The sequence below is a fragment of the Megalobrama amblycephala genome, linkage group LG4 (genome assembly GCF_018812025.1).
Source record: "Megalobrama amblycephala isolate DHTTF-2021 linkage group LG4, ASM1881202v1, whole genome shotgun sequence".
NCBI classification, from domain to species: Eukaryota; Metazoa; Chordata; class Actinopteri; order Cypriniformes; family Xenocyprididae; genus Megalobrama; species Megalobrama amblycephala.
The window spans coordinates 13819690-13835567 of NC_063047.1; the positions used below are offsets into that span (position 1 = coordinate 13819690).

The 15878-nt window shown below is 36.3% G+C and overlaps 2 protein-coding genes across 3 annotated transcripts; both read left to right on the forward strand.

Annotated features, from left to right (window-relative positions):
* Positions 1-4044: 4044 nt before the first annotated feature.
* On the forward strand, positions 4045-6205 carry thy1 (Thy-1 cell surface antigen). Its single transcript, XM_048187706.1, has 4 exons — positions 4045-4294; positions 5097-5175; positions 5402-5725; positions 5977-6205. The coding sequence occupies exons 2-4, from the start codon at positions 5112-5114 to the stop codon at positions 6075-6077; spliced, it is 489 nt and encodes a 162-aa protein (XP_048043663.1). The 5' UTR covers positions 4045-4294; positions 5097-5111; the 3' UTR covers positions 6078-6205.
* Positions 6206-6848: 643 nt separating this feature from the next.
* On the forward strand, positions 6849-14134 carry usf1l (upstream transcription factor 1, like). 2 transcript variants are annotated; one of them, XM_048187703.1, is made up of 11 exons: positions 6849-6957; positions 7431-7494; positions 7612-7658; positions 8092-8210; positions 10337-10462; positions 10599-10746; positions 11805-11859; positions 11962-12020; positions 12164-12258; positions 13106-13234; positions 13551-14134. In XM_048187703.1, exons 2-11 carry the CDS (start codon positions 7490-7492, stop codon positions 13635-13637), a joined length of 870 nt encoding a protein of 289 aa, XP_048043660.1. In that variant the 5' UTR covers positions 6849-6957; positions 7431-7489; the 3' UTR covers positions 13638-14134. The 2 variants fall into 2 exon arrangements, with proteins under 2 accessions (XP_048043660.1, XP_048043662.1); XM_048187705.1 differs by having other exon boundaries at positions 6850-6957; positions 10614-10746.
* The last annotated feature ends 1744 nt before the right edge of the window (positions 14135-15878 follow it).

Sequence of the window (15878 nt, forward strand, 5' to 3'; positions counted from 1 at the left end):
CACCAAATCAGCATATTAGAATGATTTCCGAATGGACTGCAGTAATGGCTGTTGGAAATTCAGCTTTGCCTTCACAGGAATAAATTACATTTTAAAACATATTAACAGAAATCCATTATTTTAAATTATAATGATATTTTACAATACTACTGTTTTTACTGTATTCATAATTAAATAAATGCAGCCTTACTAAATACAAGAGACTTATTTAAAAAACATTTTAAAAATCTTAATGACCCAAAACTTTTGAATGGTAGTGTACAGTGACTTAAAATATTTCAGTCTGAACATTTGCAAACAAGACGTTTGTAACAGCATTTATTCCAAATGTTTAATGTAATGATCATTTTACACTAAGATTAGTATTACTGATTGCAGCATGTTTGTCAATTGCATTCAATTCAGATGAAAGACTGCACCAATAAGTATATGCTGAAGCTGGAGTTGATCAGGCATCCAAAATATTTATCACCTATTTTCTGTTCTAAGAAATATATATTATTGTTTTGATATATAGCTTAGGACCTTTATACTGTCAAGTTCTGTTTGTGTTAGTTTCATTTTCATAGTTTCATTTAGTTCATATTCATCAGTTACCTGTGTCCTATGTTCCTGTTTCGTTTTTCCTGCCAGTCAGTAGTTTCCATGGCCACTCATTCAATATGCAAATCTGTTCGCCCTTGAACTCATTATCTTTGTATATTTAAGTTACTCTTTGTTTTTAGTTCATGGTCCAGTATTGTCATGTGTTACATGCTGTCACATTACCTGTTCATCTGTGGCGTACTTGAGTTTGTTTTATATAATAAATACCTTTGTTTTAGAACCTTTTTTATCATCATCATCTGGACTAAAGCGTAACATGTACTCAGAGGTGGACTGCCTCTAGAGTATTTTTACTCTACTCAAGTACATTTTTCAAGTATTTGTACTTTATTAGAGTGTTTTTCTTTGGAAAACTTTTACTTCACAACATTCCAAGGCACAATTTCATGCACTACATTTCATAAATACGTTTCTCTTTTACGTATTACTTAAGTACATTAAAAATCTAGTACTTTCTTACTTTGACTTACATGAGTAAAAGATTTCTAGATTTCTAATGTAAGTATTAAATGAAATTCAATATGAAATGTAGTGCAATAAAAAAATACAACATTATGCTTTGGAATGTTGTAAATTAAACATTTTCCAAAGAAAAACACTCTAATAATGTACAGACACTTGAAAAATGTACTTGAGCAGAGTAAAAATACTTCGCTACTGTCCGCCTCTGCATGTACTGTATCCAATTATGCGCTTCCTTCAAATCAAGTCATATAGTAGCTCAAAAAGATATACTTTTTATTGCTGACATTTTTGTAATATTTATAGAAATAACTGAGTGAAATCATTGTAAGAGTAATCTATAATTTCATTGATTGGTCGGCTGGTTTATCGATCCTTGCAATTTGTCCAGTGCAAAATGCGTTATACTACTTTTTCATTGTCTTAGCGCCTCTGTTCATCACTCTGTTCAGCTCTGTCTGAAGGACATCACCACTGTTGACATATTAAATTGCAGAACTCACACATGATGCAACTATATATCCTGAATGCACAAATAACTCAAGGACGTTTTTCAGTAACGTTTCAAGGGGAATGATACAGACCTGGAACAGAACACAAGTGCATAAGAGTGAGATTATCAAGGTTAAATTTGGATGTACTCTTACATGTATTTATGTGTCTTCCATTGCGCTCACATGCACAGTGCAGCTGTTGCATGTACACGACTAATTGCACTGTTTGCTTTTCACATGTTTAGCTGCTTCTTGCACATGCTTCCTTGCACTAACTTTAAGTGCCTTAGGTTGGCTTAAGGTATAATCTGAGCTTTTGCAATGTAGTGCTTTTGTCTGTTTCATTTTGACCATAATGACTCACAAAGACCGCATAGCTATATGATCAAGACATGCACATTTCACGCACTTATATTTGTGAGAACCTTTGTCTTCCCTTCTTTCACTGCATCTCTTTCCAATGCTTTGTCTTATTTTTTGAAGGATCTATACTGAGAAATGTCACAGAAAACAATAAAGGAATGTAGAGTGTAACCTGTACAGATGTTTTTATTTGTTACATCAAAACACTTTTTAGAATGCTGTTATTTATGAACGATTACAATTATTCTTATAGCTTTATCAGAGATTTAACAATATTTTGGAAAAAACAGAGATGCTGTATATCAGAAAGACTAGATTTCAAACTTTTTAATGCCAAGGACCCTGAAATATGATGATACCCTTAAAGGGATAGTTCACCCAAAAATGAAAATTTGATGTTTATCTGCTTACCCCCAGCGCATCCAAGATGTAGGTGTCTTTGTTTCTTCAGTAGAAGACAAATGATGATTTTTAACTGCAACCGCTGCCGTCTGTCAGTGGTATAATGCAAGTCAGCGGGAACTTGGACTATAAGAGTAAATAAAATACGACATACAAATCCAAATTAAACCCTGCGGCTCGTGACGACACATTGATGTCTTAAGACACGAAACGATCGGTTTGTGCTAGAAACCGAACAGTAGGCTATTTATATCATTTTATTTTTTACCTCTAAAACACCACTATGTCCAACGGCATTCATCACTCGATTCGTTTGGTCTGGTCGCGCTCTGACAGCGGCAGTGATGTCTCGCGCATATACTTCAATGAGATCGAGACATCACTGCCGTTGTCAGAGCGCGATCAGACCTAACGAATCGAGTGATGAATGCCGTTGGACATAGTGGTGTATTAGAGGTAAAAAAAAAATGATATAAATACTGTTCGGTTTCTCGCACAAACAGATCGTTTCTTGTCTTAGGACATCAATGTGTCGTCACGAGCTGCAGGGTTTAATATGGACTTGTCTAAGCAAGTTTTATTTACTCTTATTGTAGAAGTTCCCATCCACTAGCATTATTTGACTGACAGACAGCAACGGTTGGAGTTAAAAATCATAATTTGTGTTCTACTGAAGAAACAAAGTCACCTACATCTTGGATGCTCTGGGGGTAAGCAGATAAACATCACATTTTCATTTTTGGGTGAACTATCCCTTTAAGAGGGATCACTTTACTACAAATAGCAAGCATGATATTACAAATACACCTTGTTTCCAAAAATTAAATAATTGGGTTTTAGTTGTCTTTGTACTGAAGCAAAAACAAGTTGTTAAAATGTTATCTGAAAATAATATATATTTATAGCACTTTTCATAATAAATATGTCAAATCAGTTTTATAGAAAACAGTGCAGGGCCATAACCACCAGTGACACTAAGAGGGACACATCACCCTTAATTTTCTGAATAGAGGTTGATCATTTAAAATAATAATAATAATAATAATAAACATTCCATAAAATTTTCATACTGTTAAAATACATTGTTGTGTGAGAAGAATGAGAAGTGAGATTAAATATAATGTGTGCTGCAGTTCAGTGGCAAATTAATCTTTAGCTAAAAGATGATGTCATGCATGATGTCAGTAAATCATATTTAATAATACATGAGTCAAAGCATTTAATCTTATAATAAATTATTCAAATCAGTTCCAGACATGCACAAAACGTTATGCTACTACATATAGGCCTTTTAATATATTTTAATGTTTTAAATTCATGCGTGTATATTTTAACAATGTATCTTTAATCACACTGATGACGTTTTGTCTGTAACTGGTGCGCAACGAAACGTTACTTCTTTTTTACTTTAATTAGATTGAATTAGAACTTTTACTGTAAACATGAACAGATATAGTCCAGTCAGCAACTCAGACTACCACACGGGCAAAACCCTCTGGAAACTAGGCACCTTTTCAAAAAGGGCAGTTCTCTGAATTTAACAATAATGGAGCCCATGAGTTCACAGTAACACAAACTCAAGAGAAAAGCGTGAAATATATATGGGTGCATTTTTGAATTTGAGTGCACAACAAAATACATGAGGCACCTTTAAAGGGTGTGGCGACGACCTCAAATGGTGTCGCAAGTATCATTTTTTACAGTGCTGCCAACTTTAGTTACATGACTTTGACGAGGTTATTCACACCAGCGCTACCTTGTTGATTTCTTAAACAACAACTTGTACACACAAGTTTCAGCTGATCACAATGGGAGGTCTTGGTTTATTATAATGACTCAACGTGATGTATATGGGCGTGCGTCTGCACTAATCTCTCCACTTCACTCTCTGGCTTCAAGTGATCACTGAGGGAGTTGCCTTCAATAACGGTCCAACAGCTCCAGCATCCTAAAGCAGAAAAGATAAGGTAAGAACCGCAACAAACTCATTTACATTTCGCCAGAACGTCTATAATATAAATATGTATGAAAATAAATATCAAAGACGCCACTAGAAATGTAACTCGCACGCGTAGCGGTCTGGTCCCCGTTACTCCCAAACGCCACCCAGACAAAAAAATGTGACTGGCTACCTTGACTTTGTGAATGACGCGTTAAAGTGCATTTAAGTTTAAATAAAACTCGTAATTGCATTAAACGGTCATGTTTTGATTATTAAAACTCCTTTCATTGCAGAAGCAAATGCTGGCTTCTAAAGAACGTCTCATGCGACATGTCATTTCAAAAGAATCTTTCACAAGTTCAGTCATGCCTGAGATCAGAGATACACGGTGTAGGGAGTTCTTCACCTATCAGTCTAGTTATTACGAGTCCCTGATGGGTTTCTGACCGAGAATTGTGTGTGGTTAAGTTTGGGTCATAAATGTGTGCTTTTGTTACTATAATATTCTTGTTTGTTTGTTTGTATGTATGTGCTCTTATGTGTCATGACCCCACCCATATTGAGAGTGTGAGACATGTGCTGCAGTGGCTGTGAGAGCTTGGTTATTGTCTGTACAAATTATCAGGAATATTTAGATTACCCTCACCCTCATGGCCCAAATATCATGCACATAAAAATGTACTAGTATAGCTGAAAACTTGAAGTCCTGAAAAGTAATAAATGCTAATGTTTTAATCATACTACAAAGAATGAGGTAGTCAGTATTACTTTATTGTGTTGTAAATGATTTGTCCCCCCCCCCCCCTTTTTTTGTTTTTGTTTTGCAGGTTCTGTTGTGAAATATGCAGATGTGTACTGTGGTCAGGATGATGTGCTATACTGCATTTGCCACATTGTTCCTGTTGGGTAAACTGACATTCTTTTTACTTTTTCCATTTCACGCTCATAGAAAAGAGAAGAAAAGAACATGCATTGTTCCTCTTCTTCTGCTTGATGAATATCAAAAATTACACCAAAGCTATAATTGTGTATTAAGTGATGTTATCTAACAAGATGTATTCTGATCATATGAAAATACACAGGACAGTCTTCTACCAGTTTCAGCTCAAACTTTGGTGTTGTAATTTTCTAGGTGTTGCTACTGGCCAGACTTCCCTTCAGATTTCTTCCTGCTTGACTAAGGAGCAAAACCTGGAGATGTACTGCAAGTTCACTCCAGCTTCAGGCTCCAGCCTCCCGAAGACTTGCTACTACATGACGGAGAGTGAGTTGATTGCCAGTACCAACAGCAGCAGCATCCCAAACCCCACCTTCAAGAACCGTGCCAATATCTCCATTGTCGACAACACATGCAAGCTGTCATTGAACGGTTTCTCGGCAGACAAACCCAAAAACTACACTTGTTTCATCAAACAGACTGCCTCACCAGTGTCAGTCTCTGCAACTGTGGATAAGAGTAAGACAACAAAACTAACAATTATTACATCTTGCTTTCTGTAAAGAAAATAACATTCCAAATTAATTTGAATTAAGCTCATTTTTCATCTGCATTAGTAAATGATTATCAACTTGATTGCTTGGAATTGAAAAGGAAGAATACTTTTAGTCTCTCTGTGTACTTTTATTTCTATGGAAATATTCCACTGAATCAATGACTGACTGATGTTGATCAGGCCGCTATGTTTTTTTTTCTTCTTTGTTTTCCAGGTAAGCTTCAGACCTGTTCTGGCTGGTGTGTTGTTCAGCACAGTGGAGCAGCACTCCTGCTAGCTATCCTTACTTTCCCACTCTTGTCAGAGCTTCTTTGAGCATAGAATGGATCTCTCTATACCAGTGTTTCTCAACCACATTCCTGGAGGCCCACCAACCCTGCACATTTTGCATGTCTCCTTAATTAAACACACCTGATTAGGGTTATCAGCTCATTAGTAGTGACTCAAAGATCTAAAATGGGTGTGTCAGACAAAGGAGACATGCAAAATGTGCAGTGTTGGTGGGCCTCCAGGAATGTGGTTGAGAACCACTGCTCTATACAACTCCACTTCCCCAAAAAACAAAACAAAAACAAATTATAAATCCTCTAGCGTGTACTACATTATAAACATTTTCTCAGAAATCAGGTTGTTCAGATACATCAGAGCACTTTCAATCACATCATATATATATATATATATATATATATATATATATATATATATATATATATATATATATATATATATATATATATATATATATATATATATATGCATGCATTGGTTTGGGTGATGGTGATGTCAAAAACACTGTTAAGTGATGCTATGCATTGGTTTGGGTGATGGTGATGTCAAAAACACTGTTAAGTGATGCATGCCCCTGTAAAATCATGTACTTTGGATGTTGATGTATGAATTATGCTTTTCAAAGATGTCAAGTGAACCCACTGTTTGGTGTAAAATGAATTTTAAAATAAAATTGAAGTTGTACTCTGATTGGGGACTTGTGTTTGTTTATTTGTTGAAAGATGTGACGTTTTAGCATGTTGTTTTTGCGAATAGCCTTTCAAACATGCCTTAATAAACTAGAAGTAAAATGATGACGCTGTTGTGTATGGCGCCCTCTAGTGACTAACAGTTTTAAAAAGAAAACACTGCTGCACATGCGCAGAAGGGATATGTTTCTTGAACCTTTGCTTCTAAAGACATACAGGTAACTCTATTAAATGTTATTAATATTTTTTTCGAGTGTGTGTGTTTGTGAAACGATAATATGGCTTATTATTAGCCGTACATTCTAAATCATTCTGAAACTTTTTTGCGGGATGCTTTTCATCCTTCTTTGTTTGGTTAGCTCAAATGCTAAATGCTGCTTTTTGCTTTGTTTGATAAGTTAGTCAGAGTTATTGTAGTGGTGTTGATATAAATGATATAACATTCATAAGTTTAAAAAAAAAGCTGATGGACAACATATCGGCTATCAGTTAGCAAAATTAGCTTTTTATAGCTTTTCAACAGATTGCTATGGTGGTGGGACTTTTAACGCAGCGGCGTAAAAATTCATAACATCCCGACGCCACACCTGCTTTTTGCAATCTTTTCAAGGGCAGGATCTACTCAACGAGTGCAGTAGTGCAAAGTCTCTGTATCAAATGTGCGCTGTTACTGTCTGTTGTGTTTTTGCAGTGGATGTTTACGTTTGAGGACCACAAAGCTGAAGCCCAAATCACGATTCACTCACAAATATGAGGTTAGTTTCATCTTCAGTGTCATTGAGTCAATCTTTACATGCCCTGAAAAACCTAGACAGACATTAGTGTGTTTATTATGATTATTGTATTTATCCTACATCCTTGTTTCTATTTAGAGAACAGAAAAGTCATGATCCTGAAGATTCTCCCATACTGCAGGATGGTGAGATGAATTGAGTTTGAATTGAACCGTCCCATAAGTTCCTTTGTCATTTCGGGTCATAATGTGTGTAGTGAAATTAACAGCATAATAAAATGCTTGGTAACATCCAGTCTTTGGTTTCAGTTCAGTTGTGACAGTTTACAGCCTGTATAGCACCATATAATGCTAAATTAAGTGCATACAGTACATGTACCTGGAACTCAAGAAACAAATTTCACATTTTCTCCAGCAAGACTAAAAAAGCCATCAGTTAAATGTAGCATCAGTGAGATTGTCAGTAATAAAATATCTGACCTCTCAACTGCAAAAACAACAAAACAGACAACTTCATGTTCAAATTGACACACTAAAATTGATTTCCAGTTGTTTTAGGAGTTGTTGGACCAAACCGAGAGGGTCACTAAACAATAACCTCTATGTGCTGCTTTACCAGGTGTTGATGAAACGGCAGAAGACCCACTGACTATCACAACCATCCAGCCAGCTGCCGCATTTTCCACAGATCAGCAAATTAAGTATCATCTTTTCAAAACGGAGGGAACAGGGGGGCAGGTAAGTGGCATACAGTGGAAAGTATTCAGACCACCTTAAATTTTTCACTCTTTGTTATATTGCAGCCATTTGCTAAAATCATTTAAGTTCATTTTTTTCCTCATTAATGTACACACAGCACCCCATATTGACAGAAAAACACAGAATTGTTGACATTTTTGCAGATTTATTAAAAAGAAAAACTGAAATATCACATGGTCCTAAGTATTCAGACCCTTTGCTCAGTATTTAGTAGAAGCACCCTTTTGATCTAATACAGCCATGAGTCTTTTTGGGAAAGATGCAACAAGTTTTTCACTCCTGGATTTAGGGGATCCTCTGCCATTCCTCCTTGCAGATCCTCTCCAGTTCTGTCAGGTTGGATGGTAAATGTTGGTGGACAGCCATTTTTAGGTCTCTCCAGAGATGCTCAATTGGGTTTAAGTCAGGGCTCTGGCTGGGCCATTCAAGAACAGTCATGGAGTTGTTGTGAAGCCACTCCTTCGTTATTTTAGCTGTGTGCTTAGGGTCATTGTCTTGTTGAAAGGTAAACCTTCGGCCCAGTCTGAGGTCCTGAGCACTCCGGAGAAGGTTTTCGTCCAGGATATCCCTGTATTTGGCTGCATTCATCTTTCCCTCGATTGCAACCAGTCGTCCTGTCCCTGCAGCTGAAAAACACCCCCACAGCATGATGCTGCCACCACCATGCTTCACTGTTGGGACTGTATTGGACAGGCGATGAGCAGTGCCTGGTTTTCTCCACACATACCGCTTAGAATTAAGGCCAAAAAGTTCTATCTTGGTCTCTATCTATAGCTCAGTTTGGCTGGACGGCCAGCTCTAGGAAGGATTCTGGTCGTCCCAAACGTCTTCCATTTAAGGATTATGGAGGCCACTGTGCTCTTAGGAACCTTAAGTGCAGCAGAATTTTTTTTGTAACCTTGGCCAGATCTGTGCCTTGCCACAATTCTGTCTCTGAGCTCTTCAGGCAGTTCCTTTGACCTCATGATTCTCATTTGCTCTGACATGCACTGTGAGCTGTAAGGTCTTATATAGACAGGTGTGTGGCTTTCCTAATCAAGTCCAATCAGTATAATCAAACACAGCTGGACTCAAATGAAGGTGTAGAACCATCTCAAGGATGATCAGAAGAAATGGACAGCACCTGAGTTAAATATATGAGTGTCACAGCAAAGGGTCTTAGGACCATGTGATATTTCAGTTTTTCTTTTTTAAAGGTCCCGTTTTTCGTGTTTTTTTTGAAGCTTTGATTGTGTTTATAGTGTGCAATATAACATGTGTTCATGTTTCACGTGTAAAAAAAAAACAGTATTTTTCACATAATTTACTTATCTGTATACCGCTGTTTCCACTGTCATAAAAACGGGCTGATGACTTCCTTGTTCTATGAAGTCCCTCCTTCAGAAATACGTAACGAGTTCTGATTGTGCCAGCGGTTCCTGTGTTGTGATTCGACAGCAGCTTAGCGAACCTTGCCCGGAAAGGTCACGCCTCTTACCATAACGTGGAGATGCATGCGCTCAGTGTTATTGTAAACATGTCTTTAATTTTACCCTATCAATTTGAGCCGGAATCAGACCCGGTGATTGTACTGCGGGATGAAAATAACAGCGTTTCGACGACATGGCGACAAACACACTCTACAAACGCAACTCTTGTGTATTCCTGTGGGCGGAGGTTAGTCAAAAAACTGTTTTAGTGACGTCATTAAAGAAGGAAGTAGAGGGATGTAGTCCAAACTGGCCGTTCGATGTAGGCGACTTCTGTTAAATAAAATATCTCGCTTGGCATTGAACTTTGAGCTTTAAAATTGTACAGATTTTATTTATACTCTAACAACAACATTACACACTAACTAAAGTTTGAAACATGGGATCACGAAGAACGGGACCTTTAATAAATCTGCAAAAATGTCAACAATTCTGTGTTTTTCTGTCAATATGGGGTGCTGTGTGTACATTAATGAGGAAAAAAAATGAACTTAAATGATTTTAGCAAATGGCTGCAATATAACAAAGAGTGAAAAATTTAAGGGCGTCTGAATACTTTCCGTACCCACTGTATGTATGCATAGTAAATACAGAAAATGAGATCTGATGATTAACACCTTGACCTCCCTGCTTCAGGTAACCTACCGGGTAATCCACTTGGCTGATGGGCAGGTAGAAGGACAGGCGGATGGGGCTGCAGCAGTCAGTGTGGTGACTGGGTTTCCAACAGCAACACAGGCAGCAACACCACCTGTAACCCAGGTATTACTTTTTTTTTAAATGGGTTTATCAATTTGAGCTTGTTGTTGAAAACAATTTTTTGTGTGTATACATATATATATATATATATATGAGAAGTAGTTGTGTTTAGTAGGTGTTTGTGTGCATGTGGTTAAAGGCTGTAATTTCTCAGTCTGAGAGTCTAGAGGGAGAGACGTCTGAAACTCAATACTACTATCCTGCCACCATCTCTGACACAACTGCTGGTACCATGGTAACCAATCTCCACACAGCTGATTCGGTACTATCTCAGCCCACCCCTACAGGTAATGCTAAACTCCATTTACACTACTGTTTAAAACTTTGGGGTCTTTCTTTTTTTTTTTAATTCTTTTTTTTTTAAAGAAATGCATGCTTTTATTTAGCAAGGATGCATTAAATTCATCAGTGAAACGAAGTCATTTATAATGTTACAAAATATTTTTTTCAAATAAAGGCTGTTCTTTTGAAAAAGTATCAGCAGCATAATACAAAAGTATTAAAGATGTGGTATGTACTATTAACAGCTAACGGTTGAAATGGGTACCGCAGTCTAAATTCAAAATATTGGAGAGAGTTGTTACCCCCACCCCTCCTCCTCAGACTAGACGATCACACGGGTTGCCAGATTAAGGACACGCAACAGGAAAGAGCTCAACGAGCCTTAAGTTAATCAGTTGGTTTCCATGGCTGCAATACGCTGTGTTCTCGTAAACTGGCAACCCGGGGTGTCGAAATAATATTGGGTAAATTGGCACTGGGCAGCATCACACATATCAAAACAAATACAGACATTCTGACACAGAACGCACATTTAAAAGTATAATAACCGGCTGTGGCAATAAAGCGAAGATGACGGATGAACAAAAAGGAACAACAAAAAATGAACATACAGTACATGAGTATATACAAGCAAGAGTTTGTTGTTAGTTGCCAGCAGCACACACTCAAAATCAATATTACTTGCGTACAGAGCAAAAACAACGCAACCTTGGCATCCATTTTCAGGCCTTCCCACTCTCTAATGTCTCTCCACCTTTTCTCTTTTGTAATGTCTCTCAGCCATATCTCTTTCAACATTCTTTCTTCAAATCTCCCTCTTGCTCACTCTCTCTCCTCTCCCATCATGAGTGGACATGCCCCTACTGCTGTTTGGCTACAAGCTTGTTGTGTCAACAGCCAGTGTTTCCCACAGGATTTTGTGAGACTGTGGTGGGCGGACATTGGTTCCTGTAGGGCAACTGAATATATATATATATATATATATATATATATATATATATATATATATATATATATATATATATATATATATATTCAGTTGCCTTTCTTTCTTTTCTTGCAGGTCAACTCTATGTAATGATGTCACCTCAGGATGTTCTAGCTACAACACAGCAGAGGTTGTTATCTCAGATCACATAGCCTACATAAAAACACATGTCCAATCACTGTAATCTTTTTCTTTCCAACTTCTTCAACCAATCCTATATCCTCCTCCACAGTAAGTCAGGAACACAGCGCGTTTCCAGGGATGACAAACGGAGGGCTCAACACAATGAAGGTTATTCTGTTTCATCTGAATTCAGCAGCTCCATCTCATTATCCATTCCCTGCTTCTTTATTTCATAATAGACTGCAAAAGATTTACCTTTAAAGATGATGTGGAGATCCATCTTAACGTAAGCTTTCGCTTTCTGACCTCAGTGGAACGCAGACGAAGGGACAAGATCAACAATTGGATTGTCCAGCTTTCCAAAACCATCCCTGACTGCAATGTGGACGCAACCAAGAACGGTCAAGTAAGCTTAGTTAGCACAAGCACCAGCAGTAGCCAGTTTGAATGATTTATTCAAAAGTGTAAGGTTTTTTATTGTTTTTTTTTTTTTGGTTTAAATGTTATACCATGGTCTTTTCGAATACTCTTTTCTGATTGGCTGGATGGTGTGCATTAAAACCGTTTCAAATAAATGCTATAATTCATTCATTCATTCAAACAAATGTAAACTTACTGCACTACTATATCTTTGTTTCTTATTTAAAGCGGGAAGTATGCTAGTTGATCTAACGACCTGTAACTGACAAAATTAGACTTGGACCCAGACAAAATATTGTACTGCAAATATCAATGACGGCTTTAACTTGTCAATGCTGGCAAATGACCATGGTATAAATGGGATAATCCATGTCTAGCTGTGGATTAAATGATTTGAATGCACATCTTTGCCTCCACGTCATGCGTCTGTGGATTATCCCATACTTATTCCTTCAGTTCTGTATATTTTTAAACAGTTAGTTCTATATTGCATTCTAAACAGAAACTTTTTACTGTAAAAAAAAAAAGAAAAAAAAAAAGAAAATCCACACACTGCATAGCATAAATGCATTCCTGAACACACTAATGTGTGGTTCCTTCACCAATGGCATACACCTACTGTGAATATAATTCACAGATATAATTTAACCAAGACTTACAACTTTTTTGATAACTATAGCACTTATATTTAAAGGAGCCGCCCACCTCAGAGCTCAGCCTTTTTTGATTTTTGAACTTTTCAAACCTGACAGCTCCTAATACATCTTGTACACCAACATGTAAATAGATTGAGAATCCTGGTTATTTAGATTTTCTTTTGCTCTTCCATGTAGAGTAAAGGTGGGATCTTGTCGAAGGCATGCGACTATATCCAGGAGCTGCGTCAGAGCAACGCAAGACTGGAGGAGGAGCTTAATACTGTGGATAGACTGAGGATGGACAATCAGCTTCTCAAACAAGAGGTATTTCACTTGCCACAGCAAAAGCTTCACATTTCAAACTAAAGAACATTCTGATCTTTTTAGTTCATTTTATACTACTGATTTTGCAGGTATATTTTTATTATAAAGTATTTTGTAAATTAATGAACAATACAGGATGACTACCAGCTACCACAGCTTCTACTAATAGCAACTGCTGCTGCTAACAGTAATTCTAATGTCAAACATGTGTTATGTGGTGGTATGAATGCTTTGAAGAGAACAGAAAACAGAGTTTCATTGCCTCTTGCAGTCGTTCTCTCTCTAATCCCTCTCTTCCACCCACACACATACACAGATGGAAGAGTGGAAATCAAAGAATCAGATGATCAGAAACCAGTTGAGACAGCATGGCATAGTGGCGGCATCAATGGACTCTCAGTGAAGAACTGCACATTCACTATATAAGACTCCTTCTGTGGTCTTGTCATTAATTTCGTATATACAGGTTTGAAGTTACATGTAGAAATCATTCTCACTGTGGACAAACTCTTTCTCCTTCCCTCTTCAATTGTTTGACTTCACACACAGCCATTGATTGTTTCAGATTCTTTTCAGGGTGATCTGGTATTATAACTGCACTGAAATTGTGCGTAATTGTCAGATCTGTATAATTGTAGATCTGTGTCTAAAGAATGACTTAACATTTCTTAGAACTACTGTGGAGGTGTTTCAGGTATATGTTGTTGTTGTTATTTTTTGGAATGTGTTTACAGTTAGGTGACCTTCAAAAAATTATGCCCATTATATTCGGTCAGAAGTTGTTAATAAAACCATTTTTCTACGCACTGGACAATCAACTGGAACCAGAACACCAGTTTTGGTCATTTATATTGCAATTTTAAAAAATACACATCACAATAAAATGACACGATGTCTTTACATAACATTGTCTTTATTGAACCTCATATAAAGGTTCATAGCACATTTTTTATGACATTTTAAATGGGAAAACTGGGTAAGTTTGTTGATTTAACTGTCTTGGTGAACCAGCACAAGTGCACACATTTGTTGAGACTGAAATATGATATATGATTTTAACTGCAAAATATCAAAAATAATTACAAATTATTAACAAAGCAGCCAATGTTGTTCTAATTTGAACTTTAGATTTTGTCTGTTAATACTGCAGATTACATATACTATTATCAAGAGCCATAGTATACATCGGGAGAGTGTGAAAGAATTGGCTGGAGCAAACCATGCATAGAGCTTTTGAATAAGAAAACTAGACCAGAGTCTTTTTGGTGTATATGGGTCATTCTACAGAAACGTCCACTTTTGGTATGACAAAATGTCTTAAAATGTATTTCTTTTTTTAACATTTAAACTTAGACCACATTATTATATTACACTTTGACTTTATGAATACACATAAATGACAGCTTAATGATTTTTTATTTTTTTTGTACATTTATTTAAAAACTGCATGTCCCCTCTTTTTGTCACTGGTGTTACCTTACTTCTCTGGCATTTTTAAACATTTTTATGAAATTATTTCTCATTTTTTTTCAGCACATGCAGTCAGAGTTACAGAATAATAATGATAATGCAAAAAATAAGGAGATTGTGTGTTATTTATTTTAATCAGGTTTGTTAAAAGTGTGATTGAATGATGTTAATTCAATTGCGCAACCATGTATTTGCTATAACAATAAAAATATTTGAAAAACAATAATAAACAAGTAATGATACAATCCTTTACATCTTAATTCTTGAGTGTAGCAGAATTCAATGAATGTAAAATTATTATCATGTCACATATGACATTTTATTTAATGTGACAGACAAAAAACAGTAACACCAGTGACACAATGAATCACCAGTGACGTATACATAGGACCAAAGATCCTTAATTTTTCAACTATAATTAAGTAGTTTGGACTAAATTTTTACATTTGGTGTACAATAAAAGACTGTCATTGACACTTAGTGAAAGCAGTCAGTAAAAGATTATAAACAACATTTTAAAACTGTCTGTAAAGTCCCTGCACTGAATTTAGCCAAATCCCCTTAATTTAGCCATATCTGACCAAAGGAGGATTAACAATGAGAAAGAAAAGTTAGAATCATGTAATCTTAGTGCTTTTTTTATGCAAAATAACTAAATGAATAGCTTTAAATAAAGTTTATCTAAAAACGGGTAACACCAGTGACGGTACCACCAGTGATATTTTCATAAAAAGGTAACACCAGTGACAGTAACACCAGTGACATTTTTCATGAAAAATGCATTTTACAAAATGGTTGCTGCAAGGAATCAATCCACATGTTGTAAATTATGATATATTCACTAAATCAAGTAGTTTAATCCATTTGTATTCTAGTTTTTTAAAATTCCCTAGCAATAAAGTAGGTCACACCAGTGACTTCAACTAAAAGCTTCATATGAAAATATGATTTTATAATTAAAATATCTGATAACTGAAAAGAGATAGTGGACTTTCCATTGGCCTTTCTTCATTGATCTTCAGGAAATAGAAAGAAGGAAGTCAAGTGATGTCATCAGTGTGATTTTTTCTTTCAAAATAAGAGTGTTTTGTTAAAGGTAACACCAGTGACACAACACCAGGGGACAACTACATTCATTAAAAATGTTAGAATATTTATTTAGCATTTGGTTTTT

Coding starts and splice junctions, on each gene's coding strand:
- usf1l (XM_048187703.1), top strand. Junction 12,021..12,163: donor GAGGGCTCAACACAATGAAG/GTTATTCTGTTT, acceptor TTCTGACCTCAG/TGGAACGCAGACGAAGGGAC. Junction 12,259..13,105: donor ACGCAACCAAGAACGGTCAA/GTAAGCTTAGTT, acceptor TCTTCCATGTAG/AGTAAAGGTGGGATCTTGTC.
- thy1 (XM_048187706.1), top strand. CDS start 5,112: ATGCAGATGTGTACTGTGGTCAGGATGATGTGCTATACTGCATTTGCC. Junction 5,176..5,401: donor TGCCACATTGTTCCTGTTGG/GTAAACTGACAT, acceptor GTAATTTTCTAG/GTGTTGCTACTGGCCAGACT. Junction 5,726..5,976: donor CTCTGCAACTGTGGATAAGA/GTAAGACAACAA, acceptor TTTGTTTTCCAG/GTAAGCTTCAGACCTGTTCT.